This window comes from Hemitrygon akajei, chromosome 11, assembly GCF_048418815.1.
Source record: "Hemitrygon akajei chromosome 11, sHemAka1.3, whole genome shotgun sequence".
Classification (NCBI taxonomy): Eukaryota; Metazoa; Chordata; class Chondrichthyes; order Myliobatiformes; family Dasyatidae; genus Hemitrygon; species Hemitrygon akajei.
The window spans coordinates 112532944-112553665 of NC_133134.1; the positions used below are offsets into that span (position 1 = coordinate 112532944).

The 20722-nt window shown below is 38.7% G+C and overlaps 2 protein-coding genes across 3 annotated transcripts in view; one reads left to right on the top strand and one right to left on the bottom strand.

Annotated features, from left to right (window-relative positions):
- The window catches only part of ppp4r1l (protein phosphatase 4, regulatory subunit 1-like), an 88484-nt gene extending 78093 nt beyond the window's left edge, over positions 1-10391 (bottom strand). For both annotated transcript variants that reach the window (XM_073061514.1, XM_073061513.1), the window contains exons 1-4: positions 10258-10391; positions 10119-10163; positions 7267-7399; positions 281-387 (exon numbers count right to left, since the gene is read on the bottom strand). In XM_073061514.1, coding sequence (XP_072917615.1) covers positions 281-387; positions 7267-7399; positions 10119-10163; positions 10258-10264 — 292 coding nt within the window. In that variant the 5' untranslated portion in view covers positions 10265-10391. The remainder of the gene's footprint in view (positions 1-280; positions 388-7266; positions 7400-10118; positions 10164-10257) is intronic.
- Positions 10392-10539: 148 nt separating this feature from the next.
- The window catches only part of rab22a (RAB22A, member RAS oncogene family), a 66978-nt gene continuing 56795 nt past the window's right edge, over positions 10540-20722 (top strand). The window contains exon 1 of the mRNA XM_073061515.1: positions 10540-10891. Within this exon, the coding sequence (XP_072917616.1) occupies positions 10856-10891 (36 nt within the window). The 5' untranslated portion in view covers positions 10540-10855. The remainder of the gene's footprint in view (positions 10892-20722) is intronic.

A 20722-nucleotide genomic window follows, 5' to 3' on the forward strand; every position in this document is an offset into this window, starting at 1 on the left:
AATAACAGTATGTTCCACGGCTGTTATTTGCATTTTTAACACAAAGAAATATCCTGGCCCTCTAAATACCCCCATTAACCCATTTAACTAGCCTGGTTCCATTGCAGATGCTTTCTTCATCTTTTCCATCGTTTCCCCCCCCCCCATTGTTTGTTTGCAATGCAAAAATAATTAGTTTCTCTCTCTTTTCCAAATCTAATGCAGGGTCTTTGATCTGATTTTTCATTTTCATTTGTAAGTTACTGGCTCATTGTTGAAAATAAACTAATTAACAACATACCTGTATCATCAGAGAGTCTAACAATAGTCTCCATAACAGCCGTGAAATCTTGCTCATCGTCGCTAAAAGCTCGCAGAACATCCAAGAGCCCTCGCGCAACAATCTGCCTGTTCAAGATTTAAAAAAATGCAGCCCAAAAATTTATTTATTGTTTTGGTAGCAATTATTTTCAAGCACAGAGAATTTCAACTTGAGGCAGTCAGGCTATTCTAATTGTCCTCCACATTTTTTTTGTTTTTGTGTCATAATCTGCTTTTATATAGTACATGTCAGAATATCTACTCTTGCCTGAAGAAATGTTTGTAATAAATAACAAATAATGTTTTCTAATTGCTTTAGTCACTTTTCTTCTCAAAAGGTATTTTAGTCCAACTTTTACAAAGTGACACACTTCATTTACAATAAACTCAAGCTTTTAAAAATATATATAAAGCACATATACACATACTTATTAATCTGACTCAAGTAAAATGTTAAAAAATCTTTCCAAACAAAATATGTAGACTTCTTTCATTAAGGAAAATCACATTATGATTATAACCAAATGAAGTCTTCTCAGATTTTAAAGAACCTCTTATTACGTTACTTTTATATTTCCAATCCAACAAAGGAACTAAAGCTTGTTTAATTACTGTATACGTTATGCATGTAACTGGAAATACAAAAGGGACAGCCATTAAATCAAATCCAATGACAAAACACAACCCAAACTTAGATTTCAACAAAAAAAAACCCAAAAGTAGCAGTATTGTTATTAATTAGTTCATTTCTAATGAATACCATGAACTTAACATTTACATATCTTTTTGGTGATAGAAAAATCACTGTAAGTACCCAACACAAATTCCCGAGAGATTCAATTGTTAGAACAGTGTAAAATAAAAGGTGCTTTCTTTTTTCCCCAAGGAGCTCTGAGCAGGAATATCAATGATTGGTCTCCTCAGGGGCCTCATGAGCTCTGAGCTCTCACAGTTTTATTCCATTTTCCATCAGATTCCCCAATTCAATCAAATAGATCCCAATTTTAGACTCATGCAAGAGGATCTATCCTTTCAAAACCTCCAATCAAAGTTCATCAGGATTCTAATGTTCAGACATTACTAATCTTAAAAAGCAACAAGGTTAATTAGGTCAGACTTTATTACCGTTGCTTAATAGGAATAGCAGTTAACCCAAAGAACTACTACAATCTAAAGTTAAGTTGTCCCTTCAATTTGACAGGAGATGAACCAAATTGTGGTCACTAGATCAGAACAAGTTCTGAACTATACTAAATTACACTAAACTATACAGCTATCTCAGACTATTTTGTAACAGATACAATTAACCAGTGCATCATGAGACCTTAGACTGGCAGAAATCTTGCCTCCCACTTTTCCCAGCTTAAGTTTAGAACATCATTGGAGGTGAAGTGACAGGTCATTGATTCAAATTAAGGCCCCTTTTAGAAATGAAAAGTGAGCAACAAAATGATCATTGTATCAGAAAAGTACTGGAGGCCGGGGTGGGAAGAAATTATTCACTTGGTGGTGAGAGAACACATAGAAGGAAAACTCAGAAACTGCTCTTAAAGAAAGTAATGCATAACCTTATTTTTAACAAAAATACAGAAAATGCTACAAACAGCAGTATTATAAGACCATAAGACATAGGAGCAGAATTAAGCCATTCGACCCAGATTCTGCTCTGCTATGCCACCCCATCATGGCTAATTTATTATCTCCCTCGACCCCATTCTCCTGCCATCACCTGATAACCTTACAGCAATCAGTGGTAATGAATTCCACAGAATTCACCACCCTCTGGCTAAAGACATTACTCTTTATCTGTTCTAAAGGCTCTGTTTTTCTATTCTGAGGCTGTGTCTTCTGGTCTTAGGCTTCCCACTATAAGAAACATCCTCTCTACACCCATTCTATCTGTACTTTTCAATAAGAAAGCCCCTCATTCTTCTATACTCTTGTGCATATAGGCCTGGAGCCATCAAATGCTCCTCATATGTTATCCCTTTCATGCCCAGGATCACTCTTGTAAACTCCTCCGAAGGTTCAATGCCAGCACATTCTTTCTTAGACAAGGGGCTCCAAAATTGCCCACAATTCTCCAGACGTGATATGAGCAATGCCTTAAAAAACCTCAACATTGCTTATATATTCTAGTCCCCTCAAAATGAATGCTACCATTGAATTTGCCTTCCTTACCACCAACTCAACCTACAAGTTAACCTTTAGGGAATCCTGCATGAGGACTACCAAGTCCCTTTGCATCTTTGATTTCTGAATTGGCTCCCCATTTAGAAAAATAGTAGTCTGCTCCTTTATTCCTTCTTCTAGGTGTATGACCATATACTTTCCTACACTGTATTCCATCTGCCACTTCTCTGTCTGCTCTCCCAATCTATCTAAGTCCTTCTACAGCAGAGATTCCTAACCTTTTTTATGCCATGGACCCCTACCATTAACCAAGGGGTCCGCAGACCCCAGGTTGGGAACCCCTGTTCTACAAACTCCTTGCTTCCCCAACTCTCCCTGCCCCTCCACCAATCTTTGTATCATCCACAGACTTAGTCACAAAGCTATCAATTCCATCATCTGAATTCTTGACATATAACAAGAAGAGGCCCTAACACTGACCCCTGTGGAACACCACTAATCATGGCAGCCAACCGTAAAACACCCCACGGGCATTTTTTTATGGGCCAAAAAATGTTTCAAACCTGCTCTGGTATTTCCACAGTTTTGAAATAAATGTTTAATGAAATAACCTTCTCGGACAATGGAAAATTTTAAAGGGAAAAAAGGAACAAAAAAAAGTAAAGACATCAACAAAGAAAAATGAAAAAAATGCACAAATCTAATCAAAAATTAATGATGAAACTATCAATCAAATTAACTATAGATTAACACAACATCCAACAAAAGATTGGATTTAAAAGTTGATTTATTGGATTGTAAGCTTAATTATACCACAAACTGAAACTTTGTCTCTTGCTTAATGGAGTAAACAATCAGAATCAGAATCAGGTTTATTATCAAATTTCACATTACATGCCGGTGATAATAAACCTGATTCTGATTCTGATTGTTTACTCCATTAAATTTTAATAATGCAATTTCACAGGGTCAACCTGAGAATGTAACTGATTTAAAAAGACTGAAAATAAGGAAGAATTTCCAGAGGATCACAGGGAATCTGTACGACTGAGGTAGAGCAGTATCTAAAAAACAGTCCATTCTGTATCGGCTCAAAAGGATATACACTATCTATGTGGAATTCATTGCAGGAGCGCTAAGTGGTACATTTCCTTTAAACATTCCCATTTTCCTCATCGATGGATAGAGGAAAAAAAAATCCCAAATTGTTCAGCAGAATAATGCAATGCAGGAAGTGCACCAGTCAATTTCTACACCGCAAAAATCCCACAGTAATTTAAGAACATCTGTTAAGGATAGTGGAAAAATATTGTTCAGGACACTCAGGAGAATTCCACTGTTTTTCTTCGAACTGCAAGTCTAATAGTGCATCATTCCAAATGGTTGCACGTGCTGCATTAAGGACCTATCACTGAGGCAAAAGAGATTTGTATCAGAGTGCAAGTTAATCAGTGTGAAACTGCCAGGTAATGATCAGCTCAGTCTGCAAACAAAACAAGGGTGATAAGCAATAGCTTAGTCTGGACAAAAAAAAAAATCGAGAATAAATAAAATGTACTACTGTATTACAGGTCATTCGAACAAGAACACACCCTTCAACCCATCATGCACGTGCTGACCTGTATTTCAATCTAACTAATCCCACCAGCATCCCTCTGTTCACTGGATGTAATTGCCTCTGAAAAGTTGGTGTCGATTTTGCTTCTACTACCTCTCCTGGCAGGGCATTCAGGCACCTACCATTCTCTACATTAAAAAAAACTTTGCATATCTCCTTTAGACTCCTCTTTCTGCAGTATTTAACATTTCCCATCCTGGGAAAAAGACTCAGATATCTGACAGTTTCCCATAATTTTATAAACTTTTGTCAGATCTTCCCAGAATCCAAGTTTGCCCAATACAGGTGAACTTCTTTTGCACCCCCTTCAAAGTCTCCATATCCTTATTAAAGAGTGCACAATAATCCATAAAGAGTTTTTCCCCACAGTTGTGGAGTCTGAAACTAGAGGACGCAGATACAAAATGGGAGGGTGGGGGTGGGGGGAAGAGATTTAAAAGTGACCTGACAGGTAAACTCTTTACACAGGGAGTGGTGAGTACCTCTAATGAGCTGCCAGAGGAAGTGGTCAAGGCTGGTACAACTGCAACATTTCAGACACATTTGGATTAGTACATGGCGGGGAAGAACTTGATGGTTTATTGGCCAAACACAGTCCACTGGGACTAGCAAGGAGGCTGCTGTGGATGGCATGGACTAGTTAAATCAAAGGGCTTGTTTCCATGGTGTATTATTCTATGACTCTAGTACTCCAAATGTGGCCAAACCGAAGTTTTATATGGCTGCACCATGACTTCCCAACTTATATACTTAATGTCCCAACCAATGAAGGCAAGCATACATTACACCTTCTTTACCTCATCCCCTTTTATGGTCACTTCCAATGACTTATAGACTTGAACACCAAGATCTCCAGCACATCCGTGCTCCTAAAAGTACTTTCATTTATCGTATACTTTCCTCTTACATTTGACTTCCCAAAATGCATCACCTCACACTTACCTGGATTAAACTCCATTGTTAGGTATCAATGCAAGGTCGAACACAACGTAGTAGTAACACCACCTTACAGTGCTAAGGACCTATTCAATCATGTCCTCAAGTACTGAATGTATACAGTTTACCTTTTATAGTGTGTGTGTTTTCTGGTTCCCTCACACATCCCAAAGCATGTGGGTTAGCAGATTAACTGGCCACTGTAAATTCATCCTAGTTTTGTGCGTGAGTTGCAGAATTTTCGGAGGATTAATGTGTACATGGGTAGAATAAAATGGAATGTAGGGTGGTTGATTGGTGGTATGGATTTGGTGAGCCAAAGGGCCTGTTCCAATGCAGACTTGTTCTCAGTATGAAGTCTCCAAAAGAAGTGTGGTAGTGGTTCAGTGTTCATCCACATCAGTCAGTGGTGATACAAACAAGCTAGTCTTGGTGGACACCTAGAGCATATTCTGTGTATCTGCTACTCTCGGTGCTTTTCAACATACACATTCACATATTCATCAGCTGGGAGAGGACAAAAGGCGGTAAAGAGGAATTCATCATCCGTGTTTGAACTGAGATTTCAATTTGGAAGACTCCCAAGCACACTACCCCTCATTTTTATACACTGTCCCACCCCTTCTGCTGAGCCTGTTCTGCCAGTGGAGCAGAATGTACCTACACAATGTGAAAGGATCAGTCTAGCACATTGGCTGCAAGTTATGACTCAACGAGGATGACTATGTCAAGTTATTTCCACACAACACAATGCAACAGCTCTCTTAACTGGGACCACAAGTTACCAAATGTTTACAGTAAAACTTGGCAAATGTGTCCAAATTGGTGCCTCAGTTGATGCCAGTGAACTGTTTAGTTTAATTCTCTTGCCGATTCAACAAATCAGTTACGACACAACTAAATGATATCTTGGGCAATTTTAGAAGGCTGGTTAACCACTCTGGTGAATCTGAAGTCAAATGAAGGCCAAGTCAGGTAAATGTAGCAGATTTCCTCCAAGAGCACAACAAAATGTGAGAGAAAGTGAGAGATAGCGAAAAAAACTATTGAATGCAAGTTTGGCAATAAGAGTTATCGTGTTATCTTGGCTAACGGGGGGACTACATATTTTTACTTAGATTCAGCATGGCAACAGTCCCTTCCAGCACTACCCAATTATACCCAACCTACCAACCCACATGTCTTTAGACCGTGGGAGGAAACCCACACATCACAGGGAGAATGTACACACACCTTACCAACAATGGTGGAACTGAATCCCAGTCAATGGGAATTCCACCGTGATGCCCTAGATGGTCAATAATTATTGATCAAAATAAACTGGATCTGTGCAAAAGGCTGGGATTGGAGGAACACAGAGATATGAGGCTCAAGGCGCTGATGCAAAGAGAGAGATGGGATTAAACTCCTCTCTCACGAGGTTGCGCACAATGAAAGATTTAAGTCTGTAGTGCATGTGAAATACAAAACGGTATCATTGGACCATTCAAAAAATGGCATGTTAGGGTGGCACATTCTTGGATAGTACAGCTGCCTCACATCTCCAGGGATCTGGGCAGTTCTGACCTCAGGTGATGTTTGACTTTAGTTTGCATTCCTTGGGGGGGGGGTGGAGGTGGCACAGGTGGGGGCACATCTTCCTTCCGCAACACAAAGGCATGCTGGTAGGTTGGTTGTTGACTACAGAATATCCTACAGTTATAGGTTAATGGAAGAAAAAGATCATAGTAGAACTGATGGACATGTGTGAGAGAATAAGCTGTAGGGCTACAGGGAAATATGAAATGGGGTAATAGGACTAATTGCAATTGCTCCTCTTGGAGCCAGCATGGATTCAATGGGCCAAAAAGCCTCTTCCTGCTTTATGACAAGTGTAAAATTATAGTTTAACAGTGATCGAAACTCCAATTAACTTAAAGAAGATTAGGTTAAAAACTTTATTTTTATTCTAAAATCTGTATTTACTTGGCATCACTAGTTTAAACCCATGTTACTGCACACGCCAAGTCTACAACTAGAAAGACAAGCCCACAGAAAAAGAACCTCAGGGTTGTATGTGGTGATACGTAGGTACTCTGATAATAAATTTTACTTTGAACTTTGAACAACTAGAGATTAGAACATAGCTGTCAAGACAGACTAATGAAAAAACAATCAAATCTCCGGGCCAGGCATATTCAAACAACCATCTACTGAATAAGCCAGCACACCTTGGACTGAAAGTGTATAGTTTACAATTCTGCAAAACTATCCAATCCTCTGCAGCAAGCTCGCTTTACCTGTTAAAGACATTGGTACTAGCTGCATACTTCTCCAATCTAGAAAGAGGAGTCAGTTCATCTTGATTTGGCAAATCCAAGAACGATGCTATCCTTACTCCATCATTGTCTGTGTTGTATTCTTCAAACCCGACTGTAAGTCAAGAACAATAGTGAATACCTTCTTTAAAGTTTAGGCAAATAGTCACATCCTCTAATGTTTAAATAATGCACAAGAAAGGTTTGTGCAATACAGGGTATACACTACAATTTCTCAAAACAAAATCTATACTCAAGGTAAAACCTTTAATGCCGTAGAATAAGAGTGTTTTACAAACCACACACCAGCAAAGCCCCCAGATGTTAAAAATAATTGGGTGGGGGAGGTGGGTTTAGTCCAGAATTGTGGAATTCTTGTTGAAACACAGAATTAAACCCAGAGTGTCAAAAACCTGAGATATATTCTAACATCCAGAACATAATAAGGAATCCTTTTTGAGACAACCTTGGTGAAATCCCTTATCAAATAGACTTTCACAACTTCTTAGAAGTTGGTTCGCATCCAGTAATGCCTCAGCCATTTGTGCTCCCATTATCCGCTTTTGATCTCAAGAGGACCAGCAAGAGCTAATAGTCCAGTATGGTTCTACTATGCAGTTTAGCTGCCAGCAAGATCAGTATGTGCTGCAACAACTGATTAGCTAGCTCACTGTACCAATTGTATGAATCACTCATCAAAACGTTTTAAGATTTGCAAAAAAATTTCAACAAGGAACCATTTTTTTCAGATCCCCAATACGTTCTAAAGTCTTGATTAATTATTCTTTGAAGTGCAAGTATATAGGCATAGGAAGTAAGCAATTTGCATCCAACAATAATGAGCAAGCATGAGTTGCAACACAACCTGCTGGCTAACATTGGAATTCACTCTCTTCGTCATTCCTTTGAACAGACAAATTATTACACCCCTGTTTAGCATCTCACTGACAATGTAGCCCTCCTCTTATCAGTACTTCCACAATGACCATCAAAACCATTTATTCTCCCATTCTACATAAACCCCATTTTTCATTCCCCCTGGTCATGAGGGAACAAATGTATAAAACTCCCTTGGTCATTATCTTCCAGATGGTGTACAAAACTGCTTATTTTTGTGCAGATGTTCTTGTTGCATTTTGTGTGGGGAGAGGAGGGTTGGTGGGGTTGATGATCGGGTTGTCATTCTTTTTTTGTGCAGGAGGAGGGGTGAGTTTGCTGTTTCTCTCTGAATGACTTTTGTGGCTTTTCTTTGTTTTGGGGCTATCTGGATAAGATGAATCTTAGAGTTGTATAAGGATTCATACTTTGACAATAAATGAACCCCTCAACATCCTCATCTCAGCTACATACTACACTCACCTACACACTAGAAGCAATATACAGTGGCCAATTAATCTAGCAACCACATGCCTTTGGTATCTATGAGGAAACTGGAGCACCAGAGGGAACTGCAAACTGCACACAGACAGCACACAAGGTCAGATCCAGAATAATCATGGTGTTTTATCCAGGAAGTTAACTGTATTCAACTGATCTACTCCATAAGAGAAATGATTTGGATCTGTTACTTGTTACTTGAAAATCTTTACCTATCACAGGCCACTGGACAATACCTGATGTGTCTTCAAACATATACTTAAAACTCTGCCAATGGCATAAGAACTAATGTAGGTATAAGAGAATGTAGATGCTGTAATCTGGAACAAAAAAAAACAAACTGCTGGAAAACTTATGTTTTGTCCTACCCTGATGCAGGGTATCAGTCAAAAATGTGACTATCCCTTTGCTTTCACAGATGCTGCTCAACCTGCTAAGCCCCAATAGCAATTTGTTTTATGAATCAGATATACAGTAATCTTATTTTGTGTAATTTTCCCTCAGCATTATAGTTTCCATACTAAATTAACACAAATCAAAGGCAAATTAGTATAAACTGGGCACTGATAACAGTAAATTAATTTCTTGCCATATATCTCAATTTAGGGATACAATGTACAAAGCAGTCTACATATCCATTACTATGACATCTACTACAAAGGATTTGTATTAACATTGAAGATAAATTCCACTATTTTATTTCAGATAATCACCAAAATCACTATGAAATATTTAAAAAGTCTCAATAAAGATATGCAATGAACAATGAGAAAAACATTTCTCTCTTCTCTCCAAAAGATTTTTCAACGATTTGTTCTCGCGGCCCATTACATTCAACATAAAAATAAACACTGGAAATCGGGCCAATTTATCGTCAAGTACATTCGCCCACTCGATCTGACATCATCCATGGGCAGTGTGGAGGTGTTTAAAATAGAGAAACACTAAAAAAAAGCAACAGCTCAGTCATCAACAGAACCTTCCTATTTGAATAGCTTCAGAATGCACCTATGACGATTAATGCACACCAGCCTTCAAGTTCACGGTGCAATCGGAAGCCAGACTTTTCCACAGGATCTATTCTGGGAAGCGCTGGTGTGGGAGGGGAGACAGGGTGATAATTGGCTATGAGGATATTGCGGTGCCATCTATTTACATCGCAGTCATTGATGACACTGAACATTTAATCCACAAAACCGCAACACCCCCTGGCTCTCCCACCTCCTATCCCCAATCCAGATGATAAAGCTAGAGGTTTGCAGCGTGAGACGGGGTCAGCGCCGTTAACACTGGCAGTTCAGCATCCTGCGCAGCTGGATCAGCCCCGTTAGATATTAAAAGGGGGTGGAGACAACTGTCAGGTGCCGACCTCCGCAATCCCCTACCCACCCGGAGGAGGTGGAACTGAGAGTGGGGGCCCCCCGATCATAATACCCTCATAATCACCCGATACTCACACTCCTCCAGATCGTCCTGGGAGTCCTCGTAATACAAAGAGAGACCTGTGCGGAGAAGGTGAAAATAGGGAGAAGTGGTTAGAAAGGGCGGAGTAAGAGTCTGAAAAAGCCGCTACCCGAGACAGAAGAGCTCACGTACCCGCCATCTTGGATGGAGGTGGGGGGAGGGGGAGAGCCGGCGAAACACTTCCGCGCCTGAACCACAAAATAAATAAACATAATCTGTCTGTTTAAATGCGTGCTTACAGCCCTCAATCGGGCGCGTAGTCAGAACTAAAATTAAAGCTCCGTAGAATTATTTTTAAATGGAGTCCGGTGATGACGTACGCAACGGTTCTCTCTTTCGCTTTCCTCCCTTTGACCTTACCGACGCCCAAATTATTTTTACGTTGCGAGGATAATTTTACACGTAGGAAATATGCGAGTGTGTGTATCCCACTTCCCGAAATAAAATATCATGGAATATATTGTCGGGGTCAACTGACGAGGGGTCACGGGATGTGAACGGCAAGATGGCGGTGGCGGCCCTGCTGAGGGGGGAGTTTGTTGCGGTGCTGAGCAGCTGAGGTGGAGGCTTGCGTTTGGGTTATCCGGTGTCTTGCGCCCTGCTTTCTCGTCTAAAGTCACGCCCTATTAAAGGAACGGTTGATGAGAGTTTTATCGTCTTTTATTCTCCAACCGGTGAGAATTGCCCTCGCGGGGATGTTTGTGGGCTTCTGAAGACTCGAAGGTTGATCATGGCTTTCAGGGAGCTGAAAGTTTGCCTACTAGGGGTAAGTGGATGCTAGGATTATGTCTAACGCAAGGAAGGTTCAAAGCCTCCCTTTTCGTTGTCGATTTGCCGGAGTTTTACGTTTATTAACAAGTTCTATCCACTTCGATAATCTTGTATAGCTGATCTCATTTTTAAATATCTGTAAATAAACTACACATACCAGACATCTTAAGCAATTACATAACTGAGGATATTTGATGCTCTGCGCTTGTAAAGGGCAAGCTAAGCTAACAGGTTTGGCAATTGTATTTATCTTTTTTTTAGATTAGATCTTAATAAATCTGATCTATCTGATGATATCTGCAATTTATGCTTCATGGATGTTGCTTTAAGTTACCAAGTCGGCCCTGCTGCAGGTGAAGCTGAATTTTAGGAGCATACAGCTGATTTTTTGCCCATTCTGCTGCCTATATAACACAAAGTAATAATTCTTTATGGAAACAGGGAACAAGAATTTTTTCCTGACAAAGGGTCTCGGCCCGAAACGTTGACTGCTCATTTCAACGGATGCTGCCCGACCTGCTTAGCTCCTCCAGCCTTTTTGTACGTCTTGATTTGACCACAGCATCTGCAGTGTACTTTGTGTTTACAAGAATTTTTTTGTTTTGTATAAAATGTAAATAATGGTGCTATGTTTTGAGTTATTTTGCTTTCTAAATTGAAATACCATGAACTTAAATATTTTGTTCTCTTTTTAACTTTGTAAGTAGTATTGTTACTAGTGTAAAGTTAGACTTAAAAATTACTGTTTCAACGTTACTGAGAAAAGGTGTAGTGCATCATAACAGAAAGGTACATCAGAATATTTTAGCTAATTGTCTTCATTGTCTCCATATGTGGGACTCTAGCACTCTTGAAGCTGATACGATTGCTGGCTCTGTTTTTGTGAAAATACGCAACCAATTTAATTAAAAGCATATCCTTACAGAAAAAGAAAATTTCCTTTTGAAAAATAAATGGAAAATTCTAAAATATGAGTCATGGTGCTAGAAAAATTCACAGAAGATCTGTTTGGTTGGAAGTGTTTGTCACATACTACCTCTAACTTGCAGTCATACATTTTTCTGAGGAACATTGTATAGCTCAGTGGCTTATTCAAATATACATCCTGATATGGATAAAAAGCAAATTCTGTACAATGTGGTGAAAACTGAGGCGTCTCATTATGGTAAGTAGAATAGAAAATGCAATAGAGCTTTTGTGCACAAAGTATATTTACTTAGAAACTTGGCACCTTCATTTTAAATGTTAGTAATCTTTTAAAATTAGTTTTGTGCTGCTGGAATATTACAGAGCTGTGGTGGGCTTGCTGGTGGAGAACTGAGGTTTTAATCTTTCACTGGGGAAGGATATGTTTATACTGTAGTTATCTTTTGAGTTCTGTGTAACATTCCATTAATTTTGATTCTGCCAATAATAGTGCTGTCCTCCGAAGAGGGAATAAAATAGGTTTGTAGTCAGCAGAGTTTAGAGACTAATGTGATCTAATTTAAGTGGTAAGATTTTGTGAGAGCTAGATAGGATAGATGAGGTGGAACTAGTTTTCCCCGTCTATGGAATTTAGGTATGGTAGGCATGGTCTCAAGGTTATGGATTAGACATTTGTATAAAAGTAAAAAGAAACTTCTCTATCCAAGATGACAATGAATAGACTTTGAGCATATAGAGCCAACGATTCTTGTGTATAAAGGAATCAAAAAATGTCAAAATGGGAAAAGACGTGCCAAGAATTGCCATAATCCCATTGACTGGTTAGCTAGCTAGTGATTTAACATTATAGTTCTTCAAAGTTATTCAGGATCTACCACAGATTGACAGAATTTATACAATTTTTCACTTCAGTTTCAAATTTTTTTAATGAATTTCAGTTTACAATTTATTCCTTCAAACAAAGAACCACAGCAGATTAACTCAGCTTTATTGCCAGTTGCTGGAACCTTGGCTTGCGCTGTTTGCTATATTATCACAGGTTAAACTTAATTATTGGAGTATATAGTGCCCTGGGATGTCCAGAATTTAATTTAAAATATAATATAATTTTAAATTTACTTTCATGTTTTATTTTTGAAAATTTACACAAACAGTATTGGAAACAGTTTAGAAATAACTTTGGCCTGAACTGTCCATACCGCTGTGATGCTTTTGTATGCTAATTCCATTTGCATCTACTGCTTTCTTGTCTGTAATTGTCAAATACCTTTTAGATAGATAGATAGATAGATACTTTATTCATCCCCATGGGGAAATTCAACATTTTTTCCAATGTCCCATACACTTGTTGTAGCAAAAACTCATTACATACAATACTTAACTCAGTAATAATATGATATGCATCTAAATCACTAACTCAAAAAGCATTAATAATAGCTTTAAAAAAGTTCTTAAGTCCTGGCAGTTGAATTGTAAAGCCTAATGGCATTGGGGAGTATTGACCTCTTCATCCTGTCTGAGGAGCATTGCATCGACAGTAACCTGTCGCTGAAACTGCTTCTCTGTCTCTGGATGGTGCTATGTAGAGGATGTTCAGGGTTTTCCATAATTGACCGTAGCCTACTCAGCGCCCTTCGCTCAGCTACCGATGTTAAACTCTCCAGTACTTTGCCCACGACAGAGCCCGCCTTCCTTATCAGCTTATTAAGACGTGAGGTGTCCTTCTTCTTAATGCTTCCTCCCCAACACGCCACCACAAAGAAGAGGGCGCTCTCAACAACTGACCTATAGAACATCTTCAGCATCTCACTGCAGACATTGAATGACGCCAACCTTCTAAGGAAGTACAGTCGACTCTGTGCCTTCCTGCACAAGGCATCTGTGTTGGCAGTCCAGTCTAGCTTCTCGTCCAACTGTACTCCCAGATACTTGTAGGTCTTAACCTGCTCCACACATTCTCCATTAATGATCACTGGCTCCATATGAGGCCTAGATCTCCTAAAGTCCACCACCATCTCCTTGGTCTTGGTGACATTGAGTCTTTTGACTGCTGTAAATGTATTTGCCTCAACCACTTCATCTGGCAGCTCCTTCCATACAACCATACCCTCTGGATAGAAAAATTCTACCCCCCGCCCCCACTTTCTGTAAACATGCTCTTAATTTTCTCAATCTTTATGAGGTCACCCATTTTAGATTTCCTCTTAGTTCCATATACTAACCAAACCCGTACTTCACCCACGATATCCCCATCTGGTTCCACCTGCCGGTCATCTCTCCCTTAAGTGATGATTATATTCACATTCTGGCACAGATAGTCGTGGTGTTCCTGCTGATCACATTCCTATTGTCTTCATTTTTGCCTTCATCTTCTTCTCTCCCCACCTATCTCCATCTGCCTCTTTTTGCTTGCCCTCTTCCATAAATTACTTGCTTGAGTCTGCCTCCCACCTCCCCCCTTCTGCTCATTATCCCGCTGCAATATTATGACTCAAAATATTGCCGCTACCCTGCTCCCTTAATACTGCTCAACCTGCTGACTTTCACTAGCAGTTTTTTGTTGACTGATGTTTAGTATCGCTGCAGTTCATACCTGAATTCTTATCCCCTGATCTTGACCGAAGAAAACAAGTATGCTATATTCTGCCTTCACTATCTTACCACTTTTGTTACCTCTGAACTTGAACCCCAAGGTTGCTGTACATCATTCCTGGGGTTCCCACTAGGTATTCTGTCTATCCCGTACTCTACCAGATTTATGTCACTTTATCTTTTTACAACTTTCTTTGTTGTTTGCTACTCTATCAGTTCTTGTGTCATCAGAAAATGTACTAATCTGTCATCTACATACTCAAACGTCATTTAGTTTGATGCTCTTCTCTCAATCACAAAGCCAATTTTGGTGTGAGTTTGCCGACATACTGTTCACCCAAGTGTTCTCCTAACCTTTTGGAGAAATCTACCATGTAGGACTTGCTAGAGCGCTTAAAAATCATGTATACCTCTGCCTTTATCATTTTTTGAGTGCCTTCTCAAAAATCGAATTTCTGAGACAGGATTTCCTCTCACAAAACAGTGCTGACTCCCCCCAATTAGTCCCTGCCTTTCCAACTGAACTGAAATTCTATCTCTTACCTCCGATGTAAGGCCTATAGCTTCCCAACTGCCCTATTTGTATAACAATAGAACATTAGTTATCTTCCATTCTTATGATAATATATTTGCTATATTAACTCTACAAGCATAATGCAGTCCACAACATTATATGTTCATTACAACCTGGAGTTTGGCTCCAACTCTGTAGAAAGCCCCAAGCAAGCCATTAGGAGTCATATATATTGCATGTGAGCAAGCCTTTGTATTTTAACTTTACTTTTATCTCCCCGGTACTAAATTTCTTTCTTGCAGCTATGATTAAATTAGAGGCAGTTAATGCTAGATTATAGTGACCAATTCTAACTAAGCCAAATTACCACTGCTGGTGACCCCAATGGCTTTGTTATACTTATATGATGAACCCTCAGCTCCAATAATAATTGTTTCAAAAGTCAAAGATATGCATTTGATCCTTTATTAGCAATTAGATGTGATCTTGAAGTGATGAAACTTAAGCAAGTGTAAGTTGAGCGTAATTGAGTGGTACAGAATCTTTCAGCCCCCAGCTATAAATTACTCTGAACAAAACATGAATACATAACTTTTCTGTTTACCTTGCCCTCACTCGTGTGTCTGGTTACCATAACAAATGTACAGCACAGAATACAATGCAGATAGAGAACAGATGTATAGTTCCTACAAAGATCATAACCAATTATTACCCAAATGTTGGCTTTTGCTAGTTACCTTTTTATGTCTCTAATCATTGGTTGTCTTATTTATGGATATTAGTGCATTGAAGGCAATTCAGAGAAGGTTTACTGGACTAATAATACCCGAAATATATGTTGTCTTCTGAGAAAAGGCTTATTATTCTAGACTGAGGAAAGGATGTGGCCTTGAGCAATCTTGATAGGGTGGAGGTGGTTAGGATGTTCCCATCTGTGATAAAATGTAGAATCCTTTATAATTAAGGGTTCACTGATGTTCAGACAGATGAAGTGAATTTTTTTTGAGGGAAGCAGAGTCTAAATATCTTTGGTAGAGGTAAATATTCACTTGAAAGATGAATGGATGAAACTTTGCCAGGAGAGGGGGAATGTAGAGTTGAGGTTATAACAGATCTTTTAAATGGTGGAGCAGGCTTACGAGGCCTAATGTTCTGCTCCAGCTCCTAATTAATAATACATTCCTCTTGGAACAATGTTGTTTGTCTTGCCTAGTTGGCCCAAGAAACAATCAGTAGCCATTACAGCATCTCTCCCAACACCGATTTTGTTTTCTGTTCTACCATTTTCCATCCTGTTCCAAGGGCCCCAGTTTTACTAATGAGTCTCTTAGAAATGTGTTTTGAAGGCTCTTTTTTATCCCCTCTCAGCATCACCACACTTTTCTCATCATTCTTTATAAAACTCACTTCCACTTTAGTAAAAAATCAAATTTTGTGTAGCAACCTATATGGAATGGTAGAGCATACTTGATGGGCAGAATGGCCTAATTCTACTCCTATGTCTTAAGGTCTTATGACCTTATTTTAATCAATGCACACTTGGCCAGAGTGACTATTTTGCCTAGGTTATCATTTCCAGCTAGCACACTCCTGTCTGTGTTGAATAGTAACTGCTGAGATTTTCCTCACATCCTTTTTCAAGGATGTAGTAGGTCCTATTTTGTAGTCTTTTAACATTGCCCTGATGTCATTAGGACAATTATGGTCAGTATTAATACAATTGCCATAAGGCTTTCCCTTAAAAGCCTAAAATGCATCACATCCGTGCTTGGTGACATCCTAGTACAGCCAACCTTTTATTGCACTTGTGTTCTGACAAGCATTTTGGTATCTTTGCTACTTCATTCTTTTCTCTAATATCCCTGTCTTAGTAACCTGGGCAGCATTTTCCTTGGTATAAAAGAGATTCATGGTACTCCATTTTAATATTTAATTTTAGTCATCAAGCATAAATATTTTTTAGCTCCTAATAGACTACATTGGTCTCTTACGATCTTTGAATTCAGGTTATGTTCACTATCTGTCTGCTTTCTGTGACCCCTCATATTTCCTCCTTCATTTTTCCATTTTCCATTTCATACTCTTTCTTCCGGTTAGCTCTTGCTTGGCATGTTCCACTTTGTTATTATGGAAATGTACTTTAATTGTCAATCTTGAAATTTGTGTTTTGCCAGGCAAATTTTAATTCTATTTCAACTTATGAAATGGTTCCTCTTCCAATTAATTATGCACCTTTCCATAGATTATCTGAAAATGATCACATTACAGTTAGTTATTGCAAGTGTTCCTCGACTGAGACTTGCTGCACTTCACCTGAAACTAAATACAGCAATATGTTAGGCTGTATGTGTTCAAGAAAGATGTTTTAAATATTTCAGACATTCTTCCTCTTTTGTCCTTGCACTATTACTATCCTAGTAAATATTAGGATAACCATTACTCACTTCTCATTCTGAAGTGTAATTTCCCTAAAAAATAAAGTTTTGTCAATATCCTTCCCTTAAATGCTGGCCATGAGAGATTATTTAGCATAATGCTACCTTTGGTTCTGACCACATAGTTTCTTCCTTGACTATTTGGATGTAACCTTCTCAGTATCATTTTAGTACCAATACTATTGCACCCTCTCTCCTTTACCTTGTTCTTGTTCTTTAACAAATTTTACTTAGAATTTTGGCTTAAAAGATTTTAAGTCAAAAGTATTTTGCTGTCACCTTGATGCTTATTTTATTGTCATCTTTTTTGAAGTTTATCATATAGGATACATTTGCAATACTATATCTTAATCATTTCCTTTTTATCTCATTATCAGATGTTGCCTCTTCCTGTCATATAAATTTAAAACTTTTATATGCAAAGTGAAAATTTGAACATGCACAATAAGTTGTAATGCTACAATTTTTTTCCATTCTTCCTTGTCACATCAGTCAGTATGCTGTATTAAACTGCATATTATCTCTTTACATGTGTATAATGAATGCTGAGTCTGTTTACATCCTAACGAAGTCAGGCAAGCTCTGTATGCAATACAACAAAATGATTTCTTCAGGTGAGCAAAAGTAACATGGGAGCACATCTGCTGTTAATCTAAAAGAAGAGATTTAGCTGAGTTTTCAGTGCTTGTGATCAAAGTTTCAAAGTACACTTATTATCAAAGTATGTATACAGTGTACACTCCTGAGATTCGTCCTCATTCAGGCAGCCACGAAAATGAAACATCATGGAACCCATTTAAAGAAATCATCAAGCAGCCAACATGTGGAAAAAACCCTAATGTGCATATGGCAAAAAAGTAAGCAAAAGATACGTAGAATATTAAACATCAAACAGCAGAACCCCCAAAACAGTCCAGGAGCCACAGCTGTTCAGTTTAGCATTGTGTCGGTGACTGCAGGCCTCAACAACAGAGTCAGTTTCACGCCAATCAAATAGCAAAAACGAGCAATAAGAAATAGATGGAACATGAACTGCAGAGTCCTCTAAAACCAAGTCCAGGACCATGGAGCTTGTTCAGCGCTAAGGTCATTAAACATCAAACTGCCAAGTTATATTGAATTAGAAGGAGCAGACTGCTTCCACAGATTTTGCCAGGCTTCTGAGAATCTGCTGTAATGATTGCATAAACTTCGTTCAATTTGTGAGAAGCAGAGCATCAACTGCAGTGCAGTTATATGGCTATGCTTGTACTTGCTCTTGCTTGGTTAAAGGTATAGCTGGAGCAGAGGCTAGAACAGGGGTGGGCAAACTTTTTGACTTGTGGGCCACAAAGGGTTCTAAAATTTGACAGGGGGGCCGGACCAGGAGCAGATGGACGGAGTGTTTTGGTAATACACCTCATAAGAGAAAATAAAATATCATGGGATATGTAGAAAACATGTGCTTTAATTTCAATTGAAAATGAACAAATGCATTACAACAAAATATCTGTCTTTGAAGTCCCATGGTATTTAGCTATTTATTGAAATGACTTTTAAAACACTGAAAATTAAATGAATAAAATACAGCTTTTTTTAATAGTAACAGTTATTATTTTAAAGCACTTAAAATTCTGTTATCCTTCAAGATATTATCATCATCACTCTCCTCCTGACTGTCTTTATTTCAAAAACGGTAGGAGATGCAGGTCTACTTGTCCTGCTCCTTCTTATTCAATTGTCCCCTGTGCCAAAACTCAACAACGACCAGCAGAAGGACAGAACAGTGACAGCGCGCCAGTATGCGGAGCGCGCTATTTGATCTGGAGCACATTTTTTATTTTGAGAACGTACGTGCACCTGTGCACTACTCATGTCCATCACTTAACAGAAATGACATGTAACATGTAAGGCTTATTGAAAAAAATATTTTCAAATGCATTTTTTACATAACACAACGAAGAAACTTATTTTTAATTTCAGTGGGAACAGTGTTGTTGGTCTCCCTTTTTAGCCAGCGCATCAAAGTCTGGATTTAGTTTTGTTGTGGCGATTCTCAGGATGGATCTGAGGTGTTAACAAGGTTTATTAATATAATTTCATCAAGTTCTGCGGGCCGGATTAAAAAGCTTAACGGGCCGCATATGGCCCGTGGGCCGTAGTTTGCCCATGCCTGGGCTAGAATGACAGTAATGTCAGTAACAACATATAAAGGAGATGAGTGCTACCTGCTATATTTCCAACCACAGTTACCACTGAAGTTTGTCAAGGCCTCACCGGGGTATTGCCTGGTTCCTTTCACTGTGTTACAACCAGGGCATGTCTGCCACCAATGTAACTCTAAGGGGCTCCATTGCCCTCTCCAGTTTTAGATCTCAAAGTAATTGGTCTAAGCTGTGAATTCTATGTGTCTCGGTTGGGAATTGCTGTTAGGTTTACAAATATACTATAAATTAAGTTTTAAAGCTGCGCTGTGGTTATACTTTCTATGCCAGATGCTTTAAAATGCAACATTATGGCAACATGACATAGTTTAGTGGTCAAATTATAGTGTTTTGCACTTCTAGCAGTTTTGCTCTGGCCTTTCAGCAAGGCGTGTCGACATATATCAGGTTACTGAGGTAACTCGTGCAAGAAGCTAGAATAGGAGGGAAGCAGCTAATATGAAGATTGGTGCAAAGGTTGCAAAGGTAGTGGTAAACCAGTGGAGGTACTTGAATAACAATTTTAGACTTAAAAACACTCTCAAGGCTTTATAAAGTCCAAGTATTTATTTAAGAATCACTCAAGAATATTGCCATTTTTCTGATTACAGTGAAGTAAAAAGTGCAGTTTATTGCATTACTTTCCAATCAATATTGCAAGACTGCATAAGAAATGCAAAAATACTTTAACATGTTATATGCTTGTCTAGCTCAGAAAATAATTGTATATTTAAGACGTTATCATTGCAGATCCAGTATTTTGAAGAGAGGTATAAATGAATAGCAATAATTGGAATAAAAATTGCTTCCTGCCAATTTTTTGAGGTCTCATATCTTTGTAGGTGGTGGCATTGCAAAGACAAGGGTTTATCAACTTGAGTGTTGTAGTAGGGAGCGTCTTCTCTTGAATAATGCCTGGAGGAAAGTCTTCCTAATTTTAGAGGTGACTCCACATGCAAACAAGTAAACATGTTTACTTCAGCTCAGGATGGTGCAAGTACTTGATCCTGTTCCCAGTCGCTTACTATTCAATTTGGCTTCCTCTTTTCAAAGGACAATTAGTGAATGACAGTAAATCGAATGCCATGCCAATGACATTCATATGCATAAAGTAAACAAAAAAACTGTGTGAAAGATCTCATCGAATAGTGAATGGTGGTTAATATGCTATTGGA